Raw genomic sequence first — 12697 nt, 5'->3', positions numbered from 1 at the left:
TAAGAGTAAGGACTTTTTGAAATCAAAAACTTAATCATTTTTAAGCAGTTATTGTATCTATACTTGTCATTTTAATAAGTAGAAAGTTTTGAGAAATTTACAAATGATGTCAGTATATGTTTAAATATTATTGCTTTGGATAATTATTGAGTTAAAACACTAAAGTAGTCCTACCCAATCAGATCTGACCACCCTGTACCTTCCATTTGGAAAAGTCTTAAAATCTTTTCTAAGTATCATAAAGCTTTTAAAAAATTGGAGTATTTTAGGCCAAACTTGCATAGGGACAAAACCCAGGTTTAATAAATTGTATAAAATCAGTAAACAGGACTGATTTCATTTTTTATTTTCCTCTGTGCCTCACATTACAGTCCATTTTAAGATCTCATGTGGAGAAGCTTTCAGCCACCTCATTCTAATCTTCAAAGCAGCTTTCCCATAGATTTGTTGTTGTTTTTTAATAACTGAATCTAAAACACACCTGATTCTAAAACAGAGATACATAAATAATGATATCAGTAACTGAGATAAACTGGACTCGTGGGCTCTCAGAAAGTCAAGATTGCATTTTATCCCAGCATAACTATTTTTAGCAGTGAATTGTTTTGCAATGGTGGTAAGTTATCACTGAAATGTTTGTTGCCAAGATCCTTCAAAAGGTCACCAGTTCTTAGTGGAAACAGTGAGCAAAAGGCATCTTTATTCCCATGTTGGATTAGCCTTACAACTAATCAAAGTACTTCAGTTTTAAAAATCAATTACAGTTTTCTTACTTCTTATGAAAATAAAATCATCTTTAGTCCTCTGTTTTTTAAAAAAATATACCTTTGTTTTACTAGACTGCCCAAGAAGACTACCAAGAAGACTACTATTAGAGAGATGCTAGGAGCAATATGTAAAATTTGTGGGGGCTGTTACATTCTCTAGCAAGGCTCTGAATACTCTAAGTGTTCTCAGTTTGGCAAAGGAGCACCAAGTGGTATTATAGAGTAGACCTACCCAAACATATATATTATTTTATCCTGAAATAGGCACAATTTATGGAAAATATAATATATCTAAATCCTCAAAGTGAACAATTCACAAGACAATTCTCCAAGATCGAATTGACAGAAACTGTAAATAGATTTTTAACTAAGTCTTAGATTCATTAGAAATGGTGAAATGTACCTAGCAACACAAATATACACTAAAAAACTGAAAGTGATATCATAAATTTTTTTTATTGGGCTAGACCTTTTTATCCCACTATTCTTCTCATTTTATTCACTCAAATTGAAATTTTGAACATTAAGTAGACACTAAAACACAAAAAAGTCCATCAGAAGTTACTTGTTATACCATTAAATTAGCGGATACATCCTCTATTTATTCTAGGCAGTGTATTTGTTCCATAAAATTCAGTAATAAAAGCATTTCCAAGTTGATAACAAATAAGCAAATTCTCTTGTTTATGAATGTGGTACCAGGTTCCAACTTTCAAACCACTTGAACACTCAGGAGCAAATAGTTTCTCTAAGGCTTGACAATCAGTTTATGTTTTACATTAATTTGTTCACCTGGAAGTATCAACATGCAATGATGTCAAGGCATTATAATTTTGTGCAGGTTATGTGGTCTTAAGCTAGGAAACACAAGAATGAATCCAAATGCCATAAAAGTAGAATTTCCAACATCTTGTTATAAAGTTAATATTTCAAATATTATGATGATGCATAGACACACAGTTGAATTGCTGCTTGATACTGATTTTAGTAGGTAATAAGTCTTACTTTACTCCATGCCTTTAAGGTTTTTGTTCTTGAAGGTAAAAAATAAAGGTATAATTTGATACAGACCTGCCCATATAGCAAAGAGCCATTTTAATTGATTCCTCTTTTAATCACAATTTTTTAAAAATTGTGACATTCCAAACATAGAACTTTCTAGTTTCCTTTTCTTGAACATAACCGTTCACAAATATTGGCTCTTTTTTTGTTGTTGTTGTTGTTCTTGTTGTTGTTCTTATTGCTATTTCTTGGGCCGCTCCCGCGGCATATGGAGGTTCTCAGGCTAGGGGTTGAATCGGAGCTGTAGCCACCGCCTACGCCAGAGCCACAGCAACGCGGGATCCGAGCCGCGTCTGCAACCTACACCACAGCTCACGGCAACGCCGGATCGTTAACCCACTGAGCAAGGGCAGGGACCGAACCCGCAACCTCATGGTTCCTAGTCGGATTCGTTAACCACTGCGCCACGACGGAAACTCTTTTTTTTTTTTTTTTTTTTTTTTAATATTGGCTCTTTTTAAGTTACACTTCCTAAAGAAGTGCACAAAAATTCTCTTCCAGAGGTGGGAATCCAGAATCAAGCTCCTGGACAACACAAACACTAAGCCATGACCCATATGTTTATTAAATTTACTAGCCCCAGATATGACTTCCCTAAAGGCAGATGCAGAAATACAAAGATGCATGAAACATCAGAATGATGAATGGCTGGATGCCATTACCCTGCTCATACATGTGGTCTATTCTTGATAAGTCTGGTAAGGGTTTATCAATTTTGTTGATCTTTTCAAAGAACCAGTTTTTCGTTTCATTAATCTTTTCTATGGTTTTTTTTTTCTATTTCATTGACTTCTGCTCTGATCTTTATTTCTTTCCTTCTACTAACTTTAAGTCTTGTCTGTTCTTCTCTCTCTAGCTGCTTTAGATGTAAAGTTAGCTTGTTTATTTGAGCTTTTTCTTGTTTCCTGAGGTAGGTTTGTATTGCTATAAACTTTCTTCTAATGGCTAATGAATCTGACTAGGAACCATGAGGTTTCGGGTTTGATCCCTGGCCTTACTCAGTGGGTTAAGGATCCGGCATTGCCGTGAGCTATGGTGTAGGTTGCAAACGTGGCTCGGATCCCGTGTTGCTGTGGCTCTGGTGTAGGCCAGCAGCTACAGCTCCAATTAGACCCCTAGCCTGGAAATCTCCATATGCCCTGGAAGCGGCCCTAGAAAAGGTAAAAAGACAGGGAATAAAAAAAAAGAACTACTTCTGCTGCATCCCATAGGTTTTGGAGTGTAGTGTCTTGTTGTCATTTGCTCCTAGGTATTTTTTAATTTCCTCTTTAATTTTTTCAGTGATCCATTGGTTGTTTAGCAGCATGTTGTTTAGTCTCCATGTGTTTGCGGGTTTTGCAGTTTTTTTCTTCTTGTTGATACATGTGGTATATTCAACCTTAAAAAACTGCTGTAGGAGTTCCCGTCATGGTGCAGTGGATAAGAATCTGACTAGGAACCATGAGGTTGCAGGTTCGGTCCCTGCCCTTGCTCAGTGGGTTAACGATCCGGCAGTGCCGTGAGCTGTGGTGTAGGTCGCAGACGTGGCTCAGATCCCGTGTTGCTGTGGCTGTGGTGTAGGCCAACGGCTGCAGCTCCGATTAGACCCCTAGCCTGGGAACCTCCATATGCTGCTGGAGCTGCTCAAGAAAAGGCAAAAATACAAAAAAAAAAAATTGCTGTAGAACTCTCAGATTTTCTATATGGAACACTCAATTGATAAATCCTTAGGATCATCTCTCAGAACAATGATAATCCCTAGGTCATTTTCTATTTACCGTACCTAAAAATAAAAGCAATTATACATTAAAATTAAAAATACCTTAGAAATCATACCTGCCAATAAAGTAAATACATGATTGCATCCACAGAACTTCAAAGAACAGAGCTTGTTATAATTGTTTGCAGTATTTTTCCAGAATTCATGAGAAACTCAATGAGAAATCTTCTGCAGGTATTTGTAGAAAGTGACCAGAAGAAACTAGAAGTGAATTTGGCGAAACGCTAGGTTAAGACAATGACAACAGTGCAAATCAAAAAGAAATTTGAGGAGCTCTCTAAGGACTCAGTGGGTTAAGGATCTGGTATTGTCACTGCTATGGCGCAGATTCAATCCTTGGTCTGGGAGCTTCCACAGGCCACAGATGCAGCACAAAAAAAGAAAGAAAGAAAAAAAAAGAAATTTGAAATACTAAATTTTAGAAAATACATGCTGAAAAATAACATGTGAGTTTATACAAAAGTACCTAAAAAGTGTTCATAAAAATATAATATATATAGGAGTTCCTGTCCTGGCTCAACAGGATTGGCGAGGTCTCTGGAGCACTGGAACACAAGTTCAGTCCCTGGCTGGGAACTCCATATGCCACAGAGGGTCCAAAAAAGGAAAAAATAATGATAATAATATAAATACATATATAATATAATATAAAACAGTGCTCACTCAGAAATACCTTAGTTAGGAGCCTGGGTTGTACATCAGACAGAGCTGGTTGTGGCTTCCTATTTGTTACATAGAAGATGGCTAGTCCTGGGGAAATTACCCAGTCTTACTGAGTCTGTTTCCCAAGATATAAAATGGATATAAATTCCATGGCACTTAATAGGAAACTACACATATCTAAAGGAAGAAGTGCTAAAATGGAAGACTGAAGAAATTATCCAGAATGCAACACAGAAAGACAAACATGTGGAAGCTAGAGATTAGAGATAGAGGATAGAAAAGATCTAAAGTATGTTTAATTAGAGATTCAAAAGCAGAGTTGGGATTGTGACAAAGACAATGTTTAAAGTGATGAAGGACTTTAATCCTGTGAGTTCCTGTCGTGGCTCAGCGGAAACATATCTGACTAGTATCCATGAGAATATGGGTTCAATCCCTGGGCTCCTTTAGTGGGTTAAAGTTCTGGTATTGCTGAGAGCTGTAGGTCACAGACAAGGCTCAGATCCCACCTGTGGCTGTGGTATAAGCCGGGGACTACAGCTCCAATTCAACCCCTAGCCTGGGAAATCCCATATGCCTTGGGTGTGGCATTAAAAAGCAAAAAAAAAAAGTACATTATGGGGAACGTATTGTGGCTCAGCAAGTTAAGGACCCAATGTAGTCTCTGAGAGGATATAGGTTCAATCCCAGGCCTCACTTAGTAGGTAAGGATCTGGCATTGCCAAAAGCTGCCATGCAGTTTGCAAATGTGGCTCAGATCCATTGTTGCCACAGCTACGGCATAGGCCTGCAATTGCAGTTCCATCTGGACCCTTAGCCTGGGAACTTCCATATGCTGCAGGTGTGGCCCATAAAAAGAAAATGAAAATAGGAGTTCCCTTTGTGGTTCAGCAGAAACAAACCCAACTAGTATCCAGGAGGACGTGGATTTGATCCCTGGCCCCACTCAATGGGTTAAATGATCTGGCAATGCCGTAAACTGTGGTGTAACTCACAGACACAGCTTGGATCTGGCATGGCTGTGGCTCCAATTAGACCCCTTAAAACTTGTATATGCCAGGGGTGTGGCTCTAAAAAGCAAAAATAAATAAATAAAAAATAAAAAAGCACATCATATAGAGTTCCTGCTACTGTGGTGCAGTGTGCTAAGAATCAAAAAAAAAAAAAAAAGAATCCAACTGTAGTGACTTGGGTCCCTGTGGAAGCACAGGTTTGATCTCTGGCCTGGAGCAGTGGGTTAAAGGATCCTATGTGCCACAGCTACAGTGTAGATTACAGCTATGGCTCAGATTCAGTCCCTGGCCCAGGAACTTCCATACACTGTGGGTCCAGCCATTAAAAAAAACAAAAAAGCACATCATATAAATTAGATATAGCATCATAAACTGCAGACCACCAAAGACAATGAGAAAATCTGAAAAAAAGATATATTATTTACAGAAGAATGACAATTAGAGTGGCAGCTGACTTCTCAAACATAACAATGGAAACCAGCTAACAAAGGAATGATAACTACAATGTAGGGAAATAAAATACCTGTCAACCTAGAATTCTACATGCAACAGAAATATCTTTAAAGAATGAGGGTGTTCCTTAAACTGAAGGTACAGTAAAAAATGGTTAAAATGGCTAATTTTATGTTATGTGTATTTTACAACTTTAAATTTTTTAAATGTCACATATCAAAAGCCACTTAATTATAGTGCTAACCCCTTTTTAATTATATAGTATATAAATTCTATCTCAATAAAGCTATTTTTAAAAATAAGAGCAAAATAAGATGTTTTCAGACTAACAAAACCTAGCAAACATTTACCAGAGATAGATTTTAAAGAATGTACTTTAAGAAGGAAAAAAGTAGTAAAATATGTAGGTAAGCCTAAAAAACAAAAACTATACATAATAACAATATATTATGAGGTTTAAAAACAACACAATTAAAATACATGACAACAATAAAATCTAATTTGGGAGGGTGTTCTTAGTGCTTTCAAGTCCCTGAAGAGTATGAGGCAGGTAAAAGGTAGGGATTAACTTTAAATTTGATAAATTAGTAAGCAAGATATAATTTCTAGGGACCCAACAAGAAGATTAGAAATAAAGTGCTTAAATTCCAAATTAATAGAACAAAACATGAGATTATTTTTTAAAGCCAAACAAAGCCAAGAAAGTGGAGATTAGTTAGAAACATCAATATTTATAACCCAAATATAGTAATTATATTAAACATAACTTATCTAAATGTTACAATTAAAAATAAAGATTATCAAGTTGGGTTCTTAAAAAAACCCATCTGTATATTGTTTATAAAGAACAAAGCTAAAATATAAGAATGCAGAAAGACTGCAGATAAATGTATCACTAGAGAAAGAGAATCACAATGGTTAAAAAAATAAGTGATGAGTTCCCAACGAGGCACAGCAGAAACGAATCCAACTAGGAACCGTGAGGTTTCAGATGTGATCCCTGGTCTCGCTCAGTGGGTTGAGGATCTGGTGTTGCTGTGAGCTGTGGTATAGGACACAGACTCTGCTTGGACCCCGAGTTGCTGTGGCTGTGGTGTAGGCCAGCAGCTATAGCTCTGATTTGACCTTTATGGCATGGGTGCAGCCCCCCCCCCAAAAAAAAAGCAAAAAAAAAAGGGAAAGAAGGAAAGAAGTAGTACAAAGAATATTGTATCTATTGCTTTAGAACAAATTACCCTAAAATTAAGTGGCTTAAAACAACAAATATTATTATCCCATATTTTTCACAAGTCCAGAATCCAGATACAGCTTAGTTGAGTCTCTCACAGGCTATAATCAAGGTGTCAAGGCTACAGTCTGGGTGTCAGGTGCCTTCATCTCTGTTTCCAACATCACTCACGTGGTTGTTGGCAGGCCTCAGGAGACCCACTTCCAAGATCACTCACACAGCTGTTGGCAGGCCTCCTGTCCTCACTGGCTGTTGGGCAGAGGTGTCAGTTTCTTGCCTGAGGGGGCATCTCCAGAAGGCAGTTCACAAGAGGGCAGCTGGCCTCGCTCAGAGCAAGCCAGGGAGAGAATAAGAGAGGGCAAGAAAGATGGAAGCCAGAGCCTTTATCGTCTGATCTCAAAAGTGATACTTTTGCCATAGTCTCTTTGTTAGAAGTGTTTCAGGAGATCCAACCAACATTCAAAGAGAGGAGATTACACGAGGGCATAAATACTGAGAGGCAGGGATCACTGGGGACATTTATGCCCTTGTGTAAAAACAAAAAGTGTCATTGTTTGCTTATTATTATTATATTATTATTGAAAATAATATGAAAAACCAAAAGTGTCATTGTTTGCTTATTATTATTATATTATTATTTTGCTTATTAAAATCCAGAAGAATCACATTAGCTATTTAGAGTTAATAGGAAAGTCTAGCAAGGGTGTTGTGTATAAAAATCTGCACACAAAAATCAGTTTATACTACATGTAAGCAACAAACAGAAAACGGAAGTTTTAAAATAACCCCATATACAATAGCATCAAACAGCAGGTACTTATAAGTCAAATAATAACTGTTGAAGCTAATGATGGGTACTATTATCTTTAGTTTTTTCACATATTTTAACATTTTAATACTAACTTTTTAAAAAAATATCAAGTACCTGGGAGGAAATTAATAAAACATTTGCAAATCATCACAGAGAAATTTAGTTTTTTTCTCATTTATTCTAAATAAATTGAAGGATTAAACCATGTTAATGGACTAGAAGACTTAATATCATAAAGATAGCAGTTCTCTACAAACAGATTTCTAGGTTCAACATTACCAAAATCAAAATCTCACTAGTATGTGCTTGTGTGTGTGTGTGTGTGTGTATGTGTACCTTGACAAGCTGCTATTAAAATTTGAACAAAAGTGAAAAAAGTCCAAAACAAGTGACAAAAGTCTTCAGTCATATTAATAATGCAAAGTAAAACCACAATGAGATACCATTATTTATCCACCATACTCAAAATTCAGACTCTGACAACAGCAAGTTTTGGTGAGGATGTTAAGCAACAGGAACTCTTAAGCACTGCTGATTTTTTTAAAACTTTATTATTTTATTTTATTTTATTTTTTGTCTTAGGGCCACACCCACAGCATATGGAGGTTCCCAGGCTAGGGGTCATATCAGAGCTATAGCCATAGGCCTACACCATAGCCACAGCAACAGCAGATCCAAGCTGTGTCTTCGACCTCCACCACAGCTCACTGCAACACCAGATCCTTAACCCACTGAGTATGGTCAGGAATCGAACCTGAATCCTCATGGATACTAGTCAGATAAACTTCCTCTGAGCGAGGGGAAGTCCTGCTGATAGGTTTTTAATTGACACAACCACTTTGAAAAACTGGTTTTATCCACCTCTCAATTTCACATGTGTGTCTTAAGATGTCTCCGTAAGTATGGTATATTTAACCAAAAAAAAAAGAAAGAAAAGTAATCTTAACAGGAAAAAAATTTTTAAAACAGTAATATATAGCAGCTCCCGTCATGGCTCAGTAGTAACGAACCTGACTAGTATCCATGTGTGAGATGCAGGTTCAATGAATGCCTGGCCTTGCTCAGTGGGTTAAGGATCTGGCATGAGCCACAGATGTGGCTCAGATCCCACGTTGCTATAGCAGCAGCTATAGCTCCAATTCAACCCCTAGCCTGAGAACTTCCATATGCCACAGGTGCAGCCCTAAAAAGACAAAAATAGGAAGGAAGGAAAGAAAGAAAACAGTAACATATATTTCCAAAGATAAACTATAGCATTAGAAGAGGAGACTCTGGGAAGTAAATTCTATGTTGAAGAACAAACAGTGCAGAAAGTAGACCCAGTCTTTAAACAAAATTCCAAAGTCTGAGAAAAAATCCTGAAACACTAAAAATCTTCCATTATTTCCCATATTTCTATGATAAGGGGTATTCAAACAAATAGGAATACTTCTTTCCATCTTTGAGAGGGCAAAACCAGAGTCAATGGCAAGAAGCAGTCTGCTACAAAAGAACAGAAGCAGATCTCAAGTGCAAGGAAGTATCAGTCACAATACCAGAGCAAGCCAGTTAGTAAGGGTTGCTCTTAGGTTTTGGGGTAATTGCTCTCAGAAAAAGCCTTCCAGCTGCTCTAATTTTTAAGTGTTCCACTATTTGCAAGAGGGCAAAACATAGCAAAAGAAATGTACTTCCTAAAATCCAGTACAAAAACCCAAATCTTACTTCTTATTTTATCATAGAAATAAATGATTGATGTGAGAACACCAGCCAAGGCAGGGATAAATGCCAAAAAAGAAACACCATGTATGGTATTTTAAAAAATGATATTTATTTACATTCCATTTACTTTCAAAAGGATGAGAAAGCTAGGGAAATATATGAAGGAAGTTGTCTCATTTTACTTAACTCATTGTGTTTTTCATGAAACAACAAAGATCCTCTTAGAATCACAGGACTAATAGGACTGCAAGAATTTATCCTGTTCCATTTTCCATCTTTAGCCAAGACTGAAATTATACTAGTGTAGGCAAATGAAAATCTACTTCATTTAGGTGGTGTTTAATTATAATATATATGTCATAAAAGTAAAATCTGTCGGAGCATCCAACACATCTGCAATAAAAGACACAGCCAATGTAATATAGAACATTAAGAATCTTTGTGCAACAAGGAAAAACAATCTACACAGCAGAGATCACAATTGGCTATTAAGTCAATAGCATCACAGTAACAGTATCCAGTGTCTTTCTTATCCAAGAATATACATTATCTTTCAGTCTTGGTTATCACAAAGACATCAGTAATCAGGTGTACACACAAATATTTTATAAACACTGTAAAAAACAACAAATAAAAAAATGAAAAGACCCTTAAATTTTATAACAAACATATTAACATTACCACCATATATATGTCTCCTTATTTTTAACTGCTTTGTACACTTTAAAAATAGCACTGAGTTTTATAAAAATACTGACAATGGCTCAACATTTTTTGAAGTCAGGTAATCTCTATAAATCAGTAGTCTGTGGCTTACGTGCTTCTTTATTCCACCAGTATAGTCCTCCAACCACCCATTAACTCAAAACAACAGCATCAACAGAGGTCTCTAACGGCTATCAAAGTACTACATCCGAAAACTTCTAGTTCTTTGAAATGGTTGGAAGGGGTTTTTTAGTGCCCACATCAACAGCTGTGGTTTTGCTTTAGACTTTTCAGGAAACAGAAGTGCTTCACTTTCTGGTGTAGGAAATCGTTCTTGGTAGACTTCAGGATAGGATTTTTGAAACTAAAAAACGAAAACAAAACACACATAAATCCAAGAAAAGTGAAAAAAAACAGACAAGAGGCGATAAAATTGGGCACTCTAATTTCAAAATAAGAGTTTCTGATCCAATACTTTCATATTTTTGTTTTGTTTTAACGTTTCCTGCTTTCCATCAGGAAAGAGAACAAGAAGAAAACAGATTACAGGTTCACTTCAACACAAACTCATTTCTTTTTGTTAAATCATTAGATTCCAACTTTCTGTAGATCTAATTCATCTTTAATTTGATCTGATCTTTTTTTGGGGGGGGATCTTTTTGGGGGGGAGGCCACACCCACGGCATACGGAGGTTCCCTGGCTAGGGGTCAAATCAGAGCCGTAGCTACCGACCTACACCACAGCCACAGCAACCCTGGATCCGAGCCACGTCTGCAAACTACACCACAGCTCACAGCAGTGCCAGATCCTTAACCTACCGAGTGAGGCCAGAGATCAAACCCATGCCCTCATGGATGCTAGTCAGGTTCGTTAACCACTGAGCCACAATGGGAACTCCTAATTTGATCTAATCTTCAAGTAAACTTCTCATTTGGGTCATATTTCTTCAAATTTCTCCCCTGCAAACTATAAATATGCCTTCACCAGTAACTGACTTATTTTCTACTCAGTTAAAGAAAATTTGGGCCCAACGTTTTATCACTCCCCTGCTTCTCTAGCTCAGCCCCACCTGCTTCTGCCCAAGTAGAAGAGAAAAGATGCTGGTATACATTTCTTTTTGAAAAGCTTACAAAGAAGCAGTATGTTTTTCCTTTGATCCACACCACTGAACTCTTCTCCAAAATTACTACGAGAAAAATATGATGGGAATCTAGAATTGTGTATAATCTTATACATAAATATGGTATGATCAGAAATCAAGTTATGCAGGATTCAGTCTTTAAATAGAAACACCATTCACTAGCTCTTAAAAGAATACTTTCAAAATGATCAAGGTAAACCAATTCTGAGTTGGAAACTATTCTTTGAAACCCTAGTCCATGTTGCCTCAGGCAAGAAACCAATTTGATATTGATATCTAAAACCAAAGCATTTTAAATTCTGGACATTTTACATGTGTGAATTCAGTATGACATGCCTTTCAAAAAAACCAAAAGAAACCATCCTCATTTGATAGTTTCCCTGCATTTGAAGTAATTACTCCACTAACTCACGTCATATCACATATCAAAACCAAGGACAAATATTAGAGAATGGCTTCACAAATGAAGAGTTCAATAATGGTAAAAGATCTACATCAGAGAATAAAGATCTGGAAAACAGACCACAGTTGTGTCAATTAATGAATTAAGTAATTTACTTTCAAAACTGCTATGTCTCAGAAGATGAGATTCATATGAAATCTATTAAAATAGAGAATAAAAAGGGAAAAATAACATAACAGTAGGGAGAAGAAATGACTTATAAATATGCTTTTTACCTGCTTCAATTTTTTCTTCTTTTCTTTGCTGGAGAGTTTGGCATCTGTGATAACTTCCTCCAACAAGGCAGCCAGAGGTTCCTGAGAGCCGTATGCTCTTTGGTATTCAAATTCCTCTGGGCTAATTTGGCGGCAAAATGATGGAGCCGATAAAGTGATATCCATATCAGCTCCTGGGTATTTTATCTGAGGCAAAGGGATTATTAGTGAAAGTGCATGTTTACCAGTTCAGATCATATAGTATATCTCCCAGGAGAAACACTATGACATTCAACTTGATTGGGAAAAACTCTATACTGACAAGGAAAAGTGTTTCCACAACTTCATAAAAGAAAAAAAAAAATGTAAAGTCACAGTTTTAAATATGAGTGTTTACTTTTTTTAACCCCAAAGCAATTTTCATAAACAAAAATCCTTGCATTCTCTTCTAATAAGATCTGAAATTTACACATAAACTAAGTATGTCGACTCAAGTGAGTGCAAACACACACTATGAAACTATGGAGGTTCCTTCACATCTCGAGAGTCTGATCCTCCCTCCCTTGGGGATCGAAAGAGGCACAGATTTAGCTCAGCTTCCATGCAGAAGGAAATACTGCACCCATCTCCACACATGTTAATAGTGTAAAACAACTGAAAACAAATGTGCAGACAATGTGCAGGATGAAAAGGAGAGGGAGAAATAAGAGGGAAAAAGATACCGAGATTTGTAAATAAA

At 36.7% G+C, this 12697-nt stretch overlaps 1 protein-coding gene across 2 annotated transcripts in view; it reads right to left on the bottom strand.

The window, feature by feature from the left end:
* Window positions 1-9582: 9582 nt before the first annotated feature.
* DEPDC1B (DEP domain containing 1B) overlaps window positions 9583-12697 on the bottom strand; it is a 90731-nt gene continuing 87616 nt past the window's right edge. For both annotated transcript variants that reach the window (XM_047755827.1, XM_047755765.1), the window contains exons 10-11: window positions 11980-12165; window positions 9583-10523 (exon numbers count right to left, since the gene is read on the bottom strand). In XM_047755827.1, the coding sequence (XP_047611783.1) occupies window positions 10362-10523; window positions 11980-12165 (348 nt within the window). In that variant the 3' untranslated portion in view covers window positions 9583-10361. The remainder of the gene's footprint in view (window positions 10524-11979; window positions 12166-12697) is intronic.

Source organism: Phacochoerus africanus, chromosome 1 (genome assembly GCF_016906955.1).
Source record: "Phacochoerus africanus isolate WHEZ1 chromosome 1, ROS_Pafr_v1, whole genome shotgun sequence".
Classification (NCBI taxonomy): Eukaryota; Metazoa; Chordata; class Mammalia; order Artiodactyla; family Suidae; genus Phacochoerus; species Phacochoerus africanus.
This window is presented reverse-complemented; position numbering and strand designations above follow the sequence as displayed.